This window comes from Microcaecilia unicolor, chromosome 10 (genome assembly GCF_901765095.1).
Source record: "Microcaecilia unicolor chromosome 10, aMicUni1.1, whole genome shotgun sequence".
Classification (NCBI taxonomy): Eukaryota; Metazoa; Chordata; class Amphibia; order Gymnophiona; family Siphonopidae; genus Microcaecilia; species Microcaecilia unicolor.
The window spans coordinates 142,962,462-142,974,824 of record NC_044040.1 but is presented as its reverse complement, the minus strand read 5'-3'; the positions used below and the strand labels follow the sequence as shown (position 1 = coordinate 142,974,824).

Below are 12,363 nucleotides of genomic sequence, written 5' to 3'. Positions count from 1 at the left end.
TACAGGTCTGCTAACCCCATAAAGCCTATTTAAGTGGCCATTTGCACTAATGCATCCTGCTTCTCCATATTTCTCCAAATCTTCTGGTTAAAGATAGGTTTTGGTGTGTAATCTGTGTGGCAGCTAACAGACCATAACAAGCTTCAAGCACTTTCAAATGCTGTCTGAGAACAAGAAAGCACCTTCTCTTGTTAGCAGTGACTTTTGTAAAATTCAGCATATATATATTTTGGCTTTGCCAAGAGACTTTTTACATGCCTCCCATCTTTTCAAGATTAGCAAAAACATGAGGAAAGTGCAGGACTTTTAAAAATCGATGGTCATGGCATCTTCTACCACAGTTTGATAGCGCAGGAAACCAGTGGGCCCTTTCAATTTTTAGAGGGTGTTCAAATGGCAAGTTTAACACTTTTGGCAGCTAGTTTTCCAAGATGGATATTGGATCCTTTCTTTCAGTACTCTCCATGAGACCAAGGATCCTTTGGTTATTACACTGATTTCTATTACCCAAATCTTCCATCATGGTTTCAAGTGCATGGAAGGCCCTCTGATCTGCCCGTTGTTGTGTCACAATTTCATTTACCAGTTGACCCTTGCATTCTAGGGCAGTCAATTTGGTATCCATTGCAGCAAATTATAAATTTAGTTGGGAAAGTTCTACCTTAATTTCTTTAATGTTGGCTTTTCTCTCCATCAGGAGTGTGGAAATGTGTTGCAGTTGCTCAGCCACTTCTGCTAAACATTCATGATCTGCTCTGTCTCTGTCATGCTTCGAAGGAGTTGGAGGGTCCAGCAATGACAGGTGAGGGCTTTCAGGAAGTTTTCACCTCTCATATTCCCACTCCCATCTGTTCCTACATCCTACTGGCCATGTTCACTTGCCATAGAACCAATCAGCCATGGGAAGTGGGAGCAGAAGTTCAGAAGAAACAAGCTTCCTGTCTGTTCTTCCCTGACACCATGATCTTTGTACTGCTTATACTGCTTCTGCTAAACAAGTGGTACCAGTGGTGGAGAGCATGCTGCCCTGGGCCCAAAGAATCTGGGAACTCTCCTGAAGACCTGGACTAGGATCCCCTGGATTTGGAGCCTCCTTATCAAAACTAAAGAGTTTCCAGGTTGGACTCAGCTGTACCAGATGGTAGAGTTCCTCCAGGAGTCCTCAGCCTATGCTCAGAAGGTGCAAGCATTACTCTGGCCCTTGCTTGACTTATTTATAATGCTGAAACTCAATTACAAATCACTTTTGTTCTTTGGTAACTACTGAACTCAGACTCCTCTATATCTCCCCCTGTTTTCCTATCTGAATTTTCCCTCTTCTTTTTTACTCTTTGTGTTTCCCATTAGGCCCTTCTCATTACTCTTTTCCTATCCAAATGTCATCAGAACACGTCATTCTCAAGACTTCATTCTTTCCTTTTTATCATCTCACATTCTCTTTCACAGAACATTGTGCTAAAGCTGTTTTTTTCTTATATGTCACTTAAGTAGGCTCTTATAACATTGCCTAAGCTCTATAAAAGTGTGTTCAAGTATGTGCACAGAAGCCACTGTGTACTATTAGATGATATACATGCAGGAATTCTCCCTGGTGGAGAATGGGGATGGAATTGACATGACTCATTGGCACATACACAAACATAATTACACCTGCCTTGCCTTGGAGCAGATGTAATCGTGTGCACCTATTTTCCAGTGAAATAATTTCATAAAGTTATTTTTATAAAACAGGCTGAATATGTGCACCTCTGTACCCTGACAGCCTAGGTTTAATGACTTTAGTAAAGAGGTTATTTTTGATATAATTCAAGGAAAAATGAATTATCTAACTGTTCAAAATTCTCACCAAAAAGACAGCAAATGAGCCTAAAATAGGGGTTGGGAATTGTTTCCCAGATACAAACTCAGGAGCGATAAATGGATATTTCTAATAATCCTCCTAAGAATGGTGCTAATAATCTCTGCCCTACCTGATACTTGTGCTTGATGTTTCCGTCTCCCTTCATACGAATCTAAATTTGTGTTCCTTATAGTTGATTCTGCCGATGCTGGGTCTCCTGACAAAGGAAGCAAACATCATAAAGCAGGGATTCCATAATCCCTCTGTAGTGCCACAGGCTCAGCTCAAGGAGGTGGGATTTTTATTAACCTATAGACATTCATAACCACAGAGCAGGAATTTTGTCCCCTGGAATGTTGCAGACCATAGAATATTGTTTTTTTTGGTCCTTCAGGGGCAAAGAAACAGGTAGCACCAGTCCCTTAAATCTGGTAGTATTTGAAGTGCACACTGGGCTCAGGAAGATCACTGTGGGCAACCTGAAGCACTGAGCATTTTCTGTGAACATGTGGCCTGTGTTTTTGAAGCAATACTTTGGGGAGACTTTATTAAGATATGTTAGGGACTTAAATTGCGTTATTTGTCCCTTAATGTGACTTAAAGGGCTCTAATGCATCTTGTTTTGTTCTACTGTGGTGAAATCACAATGGGTTACAGAGTAATGAGATGCAAAACATGCAAATGCATATAAAGCAGTTCCTTACTATGATAAAAAACATAACACAACGTGCGCTGTGAATCAGGTGCCTGCCACAAGTCACACTATTGTCATAAAATCACAGTAAAATAGCCCCAGTTGTTTTACTGTGCTGGGAGCTTTAGACTTTAAAGTCATGGCCCAGTTCTCCCAGGATTTAGTCTAAAGGTGCTGGCGCTGTCCATCTAATCCCATCTCCCCCACCTCAATCAAGGTCCTCCCCCCAATCCAAAATGGCCCACCCTCCACCTACCAACCCTGTACCTGGCGGTTCAGTGATCATTGGGCAGGGGCGAACCTCAGTTGCTCCTGCCTTGCCAATGCCATCTAGCAGTAGTTATTTATAACTGGGAGTAAAAGTAAAATAATACATCTTAATAGTAGCTCATGTTGGTAACTAGACCCTTAAATATTGCCACTCTCCAGATAAATCCCAGCACTGACTGTCTTATCTGAATATTCAGTGCAGGCCAGTAGCCAGATAGTGGCACTGAATATCTAGATATTTTTTGACTGCTGCAGCCAGTGTTTAAAAAATGCTGAACTCGGCAACTGAATACTGATCTACTTAATTTCAGGGATAGCAGTTTAAAAAATATATATATCCCCTGGAGTGGACTGAGTTTTGAGTTTTTTAAGTGTGAAGCTTTTTTATTCCAAGTAGGATCAGGAAGTCAGGGTCTTGGGGACATCTGTCTCCCCGTAAGTGCCTGTATAAGAGGCTTGGGGAAGCTAAGCCTCCCCAGCCTCAACTGTGACCTTCCCCAGTTCACATCCTGCTGCCACCAATGCAGAGCCCAGTTTCTTCCCAGGTTGGCCGCTGCGGCAAAAGCAATGTGAAGATATGCAGGACCTGTTTCCTGCATGCACCGCTGCTAGCTTTGATAGTTATGCCCTCTCAATGTGAAGTTCCTGTGTTGGTGGGGCGTGACCAGTAGAGCTAGCGGCAGAGTTTGCAGGAAGCTGGTCTCACATGTTTTTACATTGAACCTGCCCCAACTAGGGAAGACTAAGAGGAGGAGGGGAGAGATGGAAAGTCTTTAACATTAACTCTTGATTGTGTTTCCCCATCCCTTGTGCCTCCCAGTTCCTACCACAATTGTTTCTTTTAGATTTGTAAACCGCATAGTCGCTTTCTTAGACAACTTATGCTATAGCAAGCACTGAGAAGAAATAAATAGATAAAATGATGGGGTAAATGTTGAAGGGGGCCCACACACCAATCAGAATCCTAATTTCACATTAGCAAAGACTAATCAGTTTCCAAAATTAGGCCTCGCTAATGTCTTTGCTAAAGTTAAACTAGGATTCTGATTGGTGAGTGGGCCAGTGTTTTAGATATAGGGATGCACCTGAGTACAGGTGCCATGTTTAATAGAAAATGTAGGAAGCTGGGAGAGTGAATGCATCTTTCCAGGTATGTGGATAGTGTAGTGTCATAATGCATTGTATATTGTTGTAAGGGGTTGATACTCTGATAGTACTTTGAGTTTTATTTTAGGACTGTGCCCTGATGCAGCATAGGTGAAAAAAGGCCCATATTGGTTGAGATCCTGAGATTAAAAAGGGTATATCAATGCCTGTATCAGATAAGTCACTTAAGTTTTTTTCTATACAAGATTTTGATAAAATTGTTATCTAGTATTTAAGAGTATATTTATTCCATGATAGCCAATGAAGAGTTTAGTGAGTCACAGGGCTGCGTTCCCTGTGTGAAACTAGCCATCACAGAGGTGTTTGATATCATGGGGTTTGATGTGATCTACATACTTTGATAAATTGTAGGTTTGATGTTAAACTGTACCTACTGTATACTGCCTTGGGTGAATCTCTTCATAAAGGTAGGTAATAAATCCAAATACATAAATATATATTTTTAGTGGATATATGCACTGGGCTTTTGTAAACTGTGCTTCAGCTACCCCCACAAAACGTTTGGTCTGTCTATGTTCTGCATATGTGGAAAAGGGATTGAATGATCTGTACTAATCCAGTTTATTTAGTTTTCCCAATAGGTATACTAATGTTTTACTGCCCTCTACTATGTTTACTATTTAATATTTTCCTAGGTAGGCCCTTTTTATGTGACTCCTGGAGGTTAGTGCTATTACGTTTTATAGGGTTTCACAGTAAACCTGGTACTGGATTTTAGATTTTGATTTAGCTCAAGGTGAGTTACATTCAGGTACAGTAGGTATTTTCCTGTCCCTGGAAGGCTTACAGTCTATGGGGTCCTTTTACCAAACTGAGGTAAAAAGAGCCCTGTGGTAGCGGAGGCAGTTTTCCCCATGTGCCAGGCCTCTTTTTAGCGCAGTGGGTAAAAAGTACCCCCCCCCCCCCAAAAAAAAAAAAAAAATGGCCATGCGGTAAGATTACTCTTACTGCGTGGCTATACGGCAGGGAGCACTTACCACCTCCGTCTTTTGGAACACATTTCGTGTCCTACCTCTTTCATTTAGCAACCGTTTCTGTCCTCTGCTCTCTTCACCTCTTTTCCTGCATGGCGGAGGACCTGGTGTGAAAAGAAGGGTATAACATTTATGCAATTTTCCTTTGAACTGAGCTCTTTAGATCTTTGGACTAACAAGGTACAGTCCATATCTGGTTAGATTCTATCTGTATATCATAATCAAAAACTGTTTAGAGTATGCAATAATGTCATAAATCACATTCCAGATAAAGCATGACTTCACAAACCTACCTGTCCTGCAGCTGTCTGGTTTTCATGATTTTATATCATTCTTTTTATTTTTTTTCATTCATTAATTCAATAATGTAATTCAACCTCACTTTTACATTTCTTATCACTATTCATTTGCAGACAAGTAAATCATTGGATTACTTATTTATTTTTATTTTTAATATTAATTTTTATTTTATTATTTATTTTTTATTATTTCTTTATTATTATTATTATTATTATTCAGTATTTTGAACTTTTAATATTATCATCATCTTTTTCAAATATAACATTTTAGTCTTGACACAGAATGGACTATTTCTGCATACATTTTTATGTGACCAGTATAGCAATGCCACTTAAAGTTTTATTGTTCGCGATTTATTTTTATGTTTATTATGTTTTCTTTTACAGAGATATTGGTGTTGGTATTTTCGATATTTATTACATTGGTGTCTCGAGTTAAAACATCTTTTAACTCATCATTTGTATTTATTGATTTATAATTTAAATGTTTTTATTTATTACTATGATCTATGTTTCAATTCTTTTTAAAAAACTTTTTTTTGTACAATGCTATAAATGTTTTTGTTTAAAGTTTTCAATTATGATTGTTTCATCACCATTCTTTATTTATAGAGTTTACTGTATGATCCCTGATGTAGACACTTGTGTGCGTCGAAAGACAGCCCGTGTCGGGTTCTTCTTTTTAGTATAACAATAAAGACTGTTGGATTTCGGCCTGCCTTTCAGACATCACTGCCTGGATGTCCAACCGGCATCTGAAACTGAACATGGCAAAGACTGAGCTCCTTGTCTTGCCACCCAAACCCTCCTCTCCTCTTCCCCCACTTTCCGTCTCTGTTGACAACGCCCTCATCCTCCCCGTCTCTTCAGCCCGCAATCTCGGAGTCATTTTTGACTCCTCCCTCTCCTTCTCTGCCCATATCCAGCAGACAGCTAAGACCTATCGCTTCTTCCTCTATAATATTATCAAAATTCGCCCATTCCTCTCTGAACAGACCACCCGAACCCTCGTCCACTCGCTCGTTACCTCTCGTCTTGACTATTGCAACCTTCTCCTCACTGGCCTCCCGCTTAGCCACCTATCCCCCCTTCAATCTGTCCAAAATTCAGCCGCACATCTTATCTACCGCGTGAACCGATACTCTCATATCACCCCTCTCCTCAAGTCGCTTCACTGGCTCCCGATCCGCCTCCGTATACAATTCAAGCTTCTCCTATTGACCTTCAAGTGCACTCAATCTGCAGCCCCCCATTACCTCTCTACCCTCCTCTCCCCGTATGTTCCCACCCGTAACCTCCGCTCTCAGGACAAATCACTCCTATCTGTACCCTTCTCCACCACCGCTAACTCCAGACTCTGCCCCTTCTGCCTCGCATCACCTTATGCCTGGAACAGACTTCCCGAGCCCATACGCCATGCACCCTCCCTGCCCATTTTCAAGTCCTTACTCAAAGCCCATCTCTTCTCCCTTGCTTTTGGCGCCTAACCACCTTCCCCATTCATGATACCTACACTGACTACATAGTTTGTTACCTTTAGATTGTAAGCTCTCTTGAGCAGGGACTGTCCTTCCCCATGTTTAAACTTGTACAGAGCTGCGTAACCCTGGCAGCACTATAGAAATGCTAAGTAGTAGTAGTAGTAGTGGATTCATATATCTCCAGTGGTGATTTGCCTTTGGTCAGCCTCTACTCTTGCCTTCCGTGTTTCGTCGTCGTAGAGGATTTTTCCTGTCTTGTATTTTGGTTTTCATGATACACATAATGAATATAAATGAGATAATTTTGCATAGAGCAGAGTCTTAGGACCCAATATTCAGCCACCGGTGGGCAGTGCATTTGCTGTCTGCCGCTGGCGTTAAAAACCAATATTTAATGCCAGGCCATTTCCAGCGACCGGCATTGAATATTCAAGTTTATTTTGGCTGCTACAAAGTTAACTAGCTAACATTTTAGCGGTCAGAGAGAGGCCTGCTATTTAAGTGGTCTATTTTGATCACTCAAGTGGTTTATGAACGACGTGGTGACGGTTTTTATATGTAATGGAGGAAAAAGCATGGGCGTAGTTTGGGGGGGGGTGAAGGGGGGTGAGGGGGCATTGCCCTCCCAAATGCAGGGCTGGCGCAATGCTGCAGGCAGCTCTCCTCCGTCCCGCCCTCAGCTCCCAGCTCCCCGACTGACAGCCCTCCTCTCCGTTCCTTCCCCCCCCCCCCCCGCATTTTCAGTGGCAGCGACGGCAGTGAAGAAGATAGCACTGCGGGCTTGCCTCCAGCTTCTCCCTTCCCTCACAGTGTCCCACCCTCGTGGAAACAGGAAATACATCATCGCAGAAGGCGGGACACTGTGTGAGGGAAGGAAGAAGCTGCAGGCGAGCCCACTGTGTTGTCCTCTTCACTGCTGTTGCTGTGCCTGAAAGTAAAACAGTTAAACGTGGGGGGGGGGGGGGGGGCAGGAAGGAATGGAGAGGAGGGCTGTCGGGGAGCTGAGGGAGGGCAGGGGGGAGAAGAGATCCCTGGACATGGAGAGGTGGAGGGGAGGGGAGGGCAGGGGGAGAGAAGAGATTGCTGGACAGAAAAGGAGGAGAGGGCAGGGGAGAGAGGAGAATTGCCGGACATGGATGGATGAATGGGGGCAGGGGATGGATGAATGGGGGCAGGGGATGGATGAATGGGGGCAGTGGAGAATGGAGAGTTGCTGGACATGGATGGATGGAGGGGAGGGCAGGGAAGAGGAGAATTGCTGGACAGGAATGGATGAATGGGGGCAGGGGAAGAGAGGAATTTTGCTGGATATGGGTGGATGGAAGAGAGGGCAGGGGAGAATGGAGAGTTGCTGGGCATGGATGGATGGAGGGGACAGGGGAGAGAGGAGAGTTGCTGGATATGGATGGATGGAGGGGGCAGGGGAGAGGAAATTTGCTGGATATGGGTGGATGGAGGGGAGAACAGGGGAGAGGAGAATTGCTGGACATGGATGGATGAATGGGGGCAGGGGAGAGAGGAATTTTGCTGGATATGGATGGATGGAGGAGAGGGCAGGGGAGAGAGGAGAATTGCTGGATTTGGGGGAAATCTACTGCTTATTTTTATTTATTTATTGCATTTGTATCCCACATTTTCCCACCTATTGGTAGGTTCAATGTGGCTTACATGATTATGGAGTAAAAATGTTACAGATTGTATTCAACAACATTACAATTTATGTGAAACTAGTAAAAAAGGCCCGTTTCTGGAACGAATGAACCGGGCGCTAGCCAGGTTTTCCTGGGAGTGTGTATGTTTGAGAGAGCCAGAGTGAATGTGCGGGTCAGGGGCGTATCTGCGTGGGGCCACAGGGGCCTGGGCCCCCGCAGTTTTCGCCCTGGCCCCCCTCCCTGCCGTCAACCCTCCCCCGCTGCTTACTTTTGCTGGCGGGGGGCCCCAACCCCCGCCAGCCGAGGTCCGACCCGCAATCTGCAGAGTTCGTCTTCCTCCGTGGCCATGTGCTTCAAGGAAGTAACGCTGCAGTGCTGATTTGTTGAATCCAGTTCGGCGTCTGACGTCGCAGCACGTCAGACGCCGAACTGGATTCAACGAATCAGCACTGCAGCGTTACTTCCTTGAAGCACACGGCCACGGAGGAAGACGAACTATGCAGATTGCGGGTCGGACCTCGACTGGCGGGGGTTGGGGCCCCCCGCCAGCAAAAGTAAGCAGCGGGGGAGGGTTGACGGCGGGGAGGGGGTGGAGAGAGGCGGCGGCGGCGGCAGCGAGGGGGGGGGGAGGGAGGCAAAAATGTGCCCCCCCCTCTCTGGCTCTGGCCCCCCCTACCGCCGGATTCCAGATACGCCCCTGGTGCGGGTGTGTGACAGAGTGAAACTGTCTGTGTGACAGTGTGTGTGTGAGAATGAGAGTGTGTGACAGGGCCCCCTTCCCTGTTCCTAATGCCCCTCACCCCGTTCCCTCCCCTCCTTTTCCTCCTCCTTCCCACACTTTGGGTTCCTTAAGGCTTTCAAAAGTCTATGTACCCCCGTGGCCCTAACGCCCAGTATCCGGATACCCCACCGCTTTCCTCCTCACCCCTCCCCCAAGATGTAATACTTTCACGTCTTTCATTTTTTTAAAAAAGTGTCCTATCTACCCTGTGTACAAATGCCCGGCATTCAGATTGTGTTCCTCTCGTAAATTTTCATTTCTTTCATTCATTCAGAACTTGCCCCCCCCCCCCCCCCCCGAACACTTTTGGTTCCTTCAGTCTTTTAAAACTCTCCTATGTACATGCGTGGGATATGCATAAAGGAATCCTGTGCAGAAGGAATGGATCCTCAGGAGCTTAGTCGAGATCGGGAGGCGGGGCTGGTGGTTGGGAGGCGGGGATAGTGCTGGGCAGACTTATACGGTCTGTGCCAGAGCCGGTGGTGGGAAGCGGGACTGGTGGTTGGGAGGCAGGGATAGTGCTGGGCAGACTTATACGGTCTGTGCCAGAGCCGGTGGTGGGAGGCAGGGCTGGTGGTTGGGAGGCGGGGATAGTGCTGGGCAGACTTATACGGTCTGTGCCAGAGCCAGGGCCGCCGAGAGGGGGGGGACAGGGGGGACAAAAGTCCCCGGGCCCGGGCCTCCGGAGGGGGCCTGGTGCCACCACAGTCAGGCCCGCCTGCCGTCGCTCCCGAACTAACCTTAAACGCCTCCGGAGCACGGAAGGAAGGAGAGGTCTGCCCTGCTGCTGCTTGCCGCGAAGGTGGGGAAAGGAAGGAGGCGTTTAAGGTTAGTTCAGGGCCCGGTGGCGGCCTTGTCCCGGGCCCGGCTCTGGCTCTCGGCGGCCCTGGCCAGAGCTGGTGGTTGGGAGGCAGGGATAGTGCTGGGCAGACTTATACGGTCTGTGCCCAGAAGAACACAGGTACAAATCAAAGTAGGGTATACACAAAAATTAGCACACATCAGTTATCTTGTTGGGCAGACTGGATGGACCGTGCAGGCAGGGCCGCAGAGAGACTGGGCTGGGCCCGGGACAAGGCCGCCCCTGGGCCCCCCCCCCACCCCCAGTGCCGGGCCCTTGCACTATATGTAGATCCTTCAAGAGGTAGTGTGTCATGATTTAGGCTCTACACCTTTTCTGATGTTTTGGTGCCACCTCAGTAAAGCCAAAACACAATCTCTCCACTGCAAAACACTATACACAAACTTGTGCAAAAACCCACTCATAACCTTACCAAACCATAACAGCACTAATTCCAAGGACAGGACGAACTACAACCTTATGCGTGGAAAGGCAGCACTATAATTACACCGGGCTCTAAAACACCAGTACACAACCTAATAAAAAACAAAACAAAAAGGGCTGCAAATACTACACACTAGCAGAATACTGTACCTTGATCACACATGAAAAACACATGGCAACAGATATGACATAAGGAACTAGAAATAAAAAAATATGAAGGCAAAATACTGAACTAGAAAGTTACCTCAAGAAGTCAGACTCAGCATGCAGCAATACTAGAAAAATTGAAACCTGCATGAAAAATATCACAGATACACATTTCCAAAAGCTGACATATTCCAATTAATAAATTCTGAATAAAATACTTTTTTCTACCTTTGTTGTCTGATCATAGTTTTTCTATTCGCTTTGGTCCCAACTTCTGTTTTATGCAGTGTCTTCTTTCCATTTGATATTTTTTCTCTCACCATCCTCCTGTGTCCTTATGCGTCCTGTCTACCATCTGTAGCCCTGTCCCTATCCTTCCTCAAGTTTCGGCATCTGTCCTGAAAGTGTTCCGATCCAGCCCTTAAATTGAGCATTTCTCCTCACTCTCCTCCCCTCCATCCATGTGCATGTATTTCCTGTCTTCCCTCCCCTCCATCCATATCCAGCATTTCTCCTCTCTTCCTTTTCCCTCCATCCGTGTGCATCTCCTTCCTTTGTCTTTCTTTCCCTTCATCCTTGTCCATCATTTCTTCTCTCTTCCCTGCCCTCCACTCCATCCATCCATGTTCAGCTTTTCTTCTCTCTTCCCTTCCCTCCATCCATGTGCATCTCCTTCCTGACTTCCCTCCCCTCCATCTATCCATGTCCAGCAACTCCTCATTCTCTCCTGGCCTCTCCTCCATCCAACCATATCCAGTAAATTTCCTCTCTCCCCTGCCCCCTCCAATCATCCATCCATGTTCAGCAGTTCTTCTCTCCCCTCTGCCCTGCCCAGCAATCTCTTCTCTCTCCCCCCTGCCCTTTTGTCCAGCAATCTCTTCTCTCTCCCCAATGCCCTCTTGTCCAGCGATCTCTTCTCTCTCCCCAATGCCCTCTTGTCCAGCGATCTCTTCTCTCTCCCCCTGCCCTCTTGTCCAGCAATCTCTTCTCTCTCCCCCCTGCCCTCTTGTCCAGCAATCTCTTCTCTCTCCCCCTGCCCTCTTGTCCAGCAATCTCTTCTCTCTCCCCCCTGCCCTGCCCTCTTGTCCAGCAATCTCTTCTCTCTCTCCCCCTGCCCTCTTGTCCAGCAATCTCTTCTCTCTCCCCCCTGCCCTCTTGTCCAGCAATCTCTTCTCTCTCCCCCGCCCTCTTGTCCAGCAATCTCTTCTCTCTCCCCCTGCCCTCTTGTCCAGCAATCTCTTCTCTCTCTCCCCCTGCCCTCTTGTCCAGCAATCTCTTCTCTCTCCCCCCCTGCCCTGCCCTCTTGTCCAGCAATCTCTTCTCTCTCTCTCCCCCTGCCCTCTTGTCCAGCAATCTCTTCTCTCTCCCCCCCTGCCCTGCCCTCTTGTCCAGCAATCTCTTCTTTCTCCCCCCTCTGAGATCCAAGGCCTGCCCCCCCCCTCCGAGATCCAAGGCCTCCCCCCTCCCTCCAAGATCCAAGGCCCTTCTACTACTGCTTATCATTTCTATAGCGCTACTAAACTCCCTCCCTCCCTCCCAGATCCAAGGCCCCCCTCTCCTTCCGTCCATCCGACTGAATTCCAAGGCCCCCCTCCGTCCCTCCCTCCGAATTGCAAAAGCGATCTTGTTCTTACTTCGTTGGGGGTTGGCGAGAGCAGCATGCAGAAGAGAACGCAGGGAAAAGCGTGCAGGCTCCCGCTTCAGCCTTCCCTCGTTGTCTGTGGTCCCGCCCTCAAAGGCGGGACCAGAGCTGAGAGACAGACAACGAGGGAA

At 46.7% G+C, this 12,363-nt stretch overlaps 1 protein-coding gene across 1 annotated transcript in view; it reads right to left on the bottom strand.

The window, feature by feature from the left end:
- LOC115478881 (ubl carboxyl-terminal hydrolase 18-like) overlaps positions 1-12,363 on the bottom strand; it is a 136,990-nt gene that overhangs the window by 87,361 nt on the left and 37,266 nt on the right. Inside the window, exons 3-4 of the mRNA XM_030216526.1 lie at positions 4,984-5,049; positions 1,971-2,057 (exon numbers count right to left, since the gene is read on the bottom strand). Coding sequence (XP_030072386.1) covers positions 1,971-2,057; positions 4,984-5,049 — 153 coding nt within the window. The remainder of the gene's footprint in view (positions 1-1,970; positions 2,058-4,983; positions 5,050-12,363) is intronic.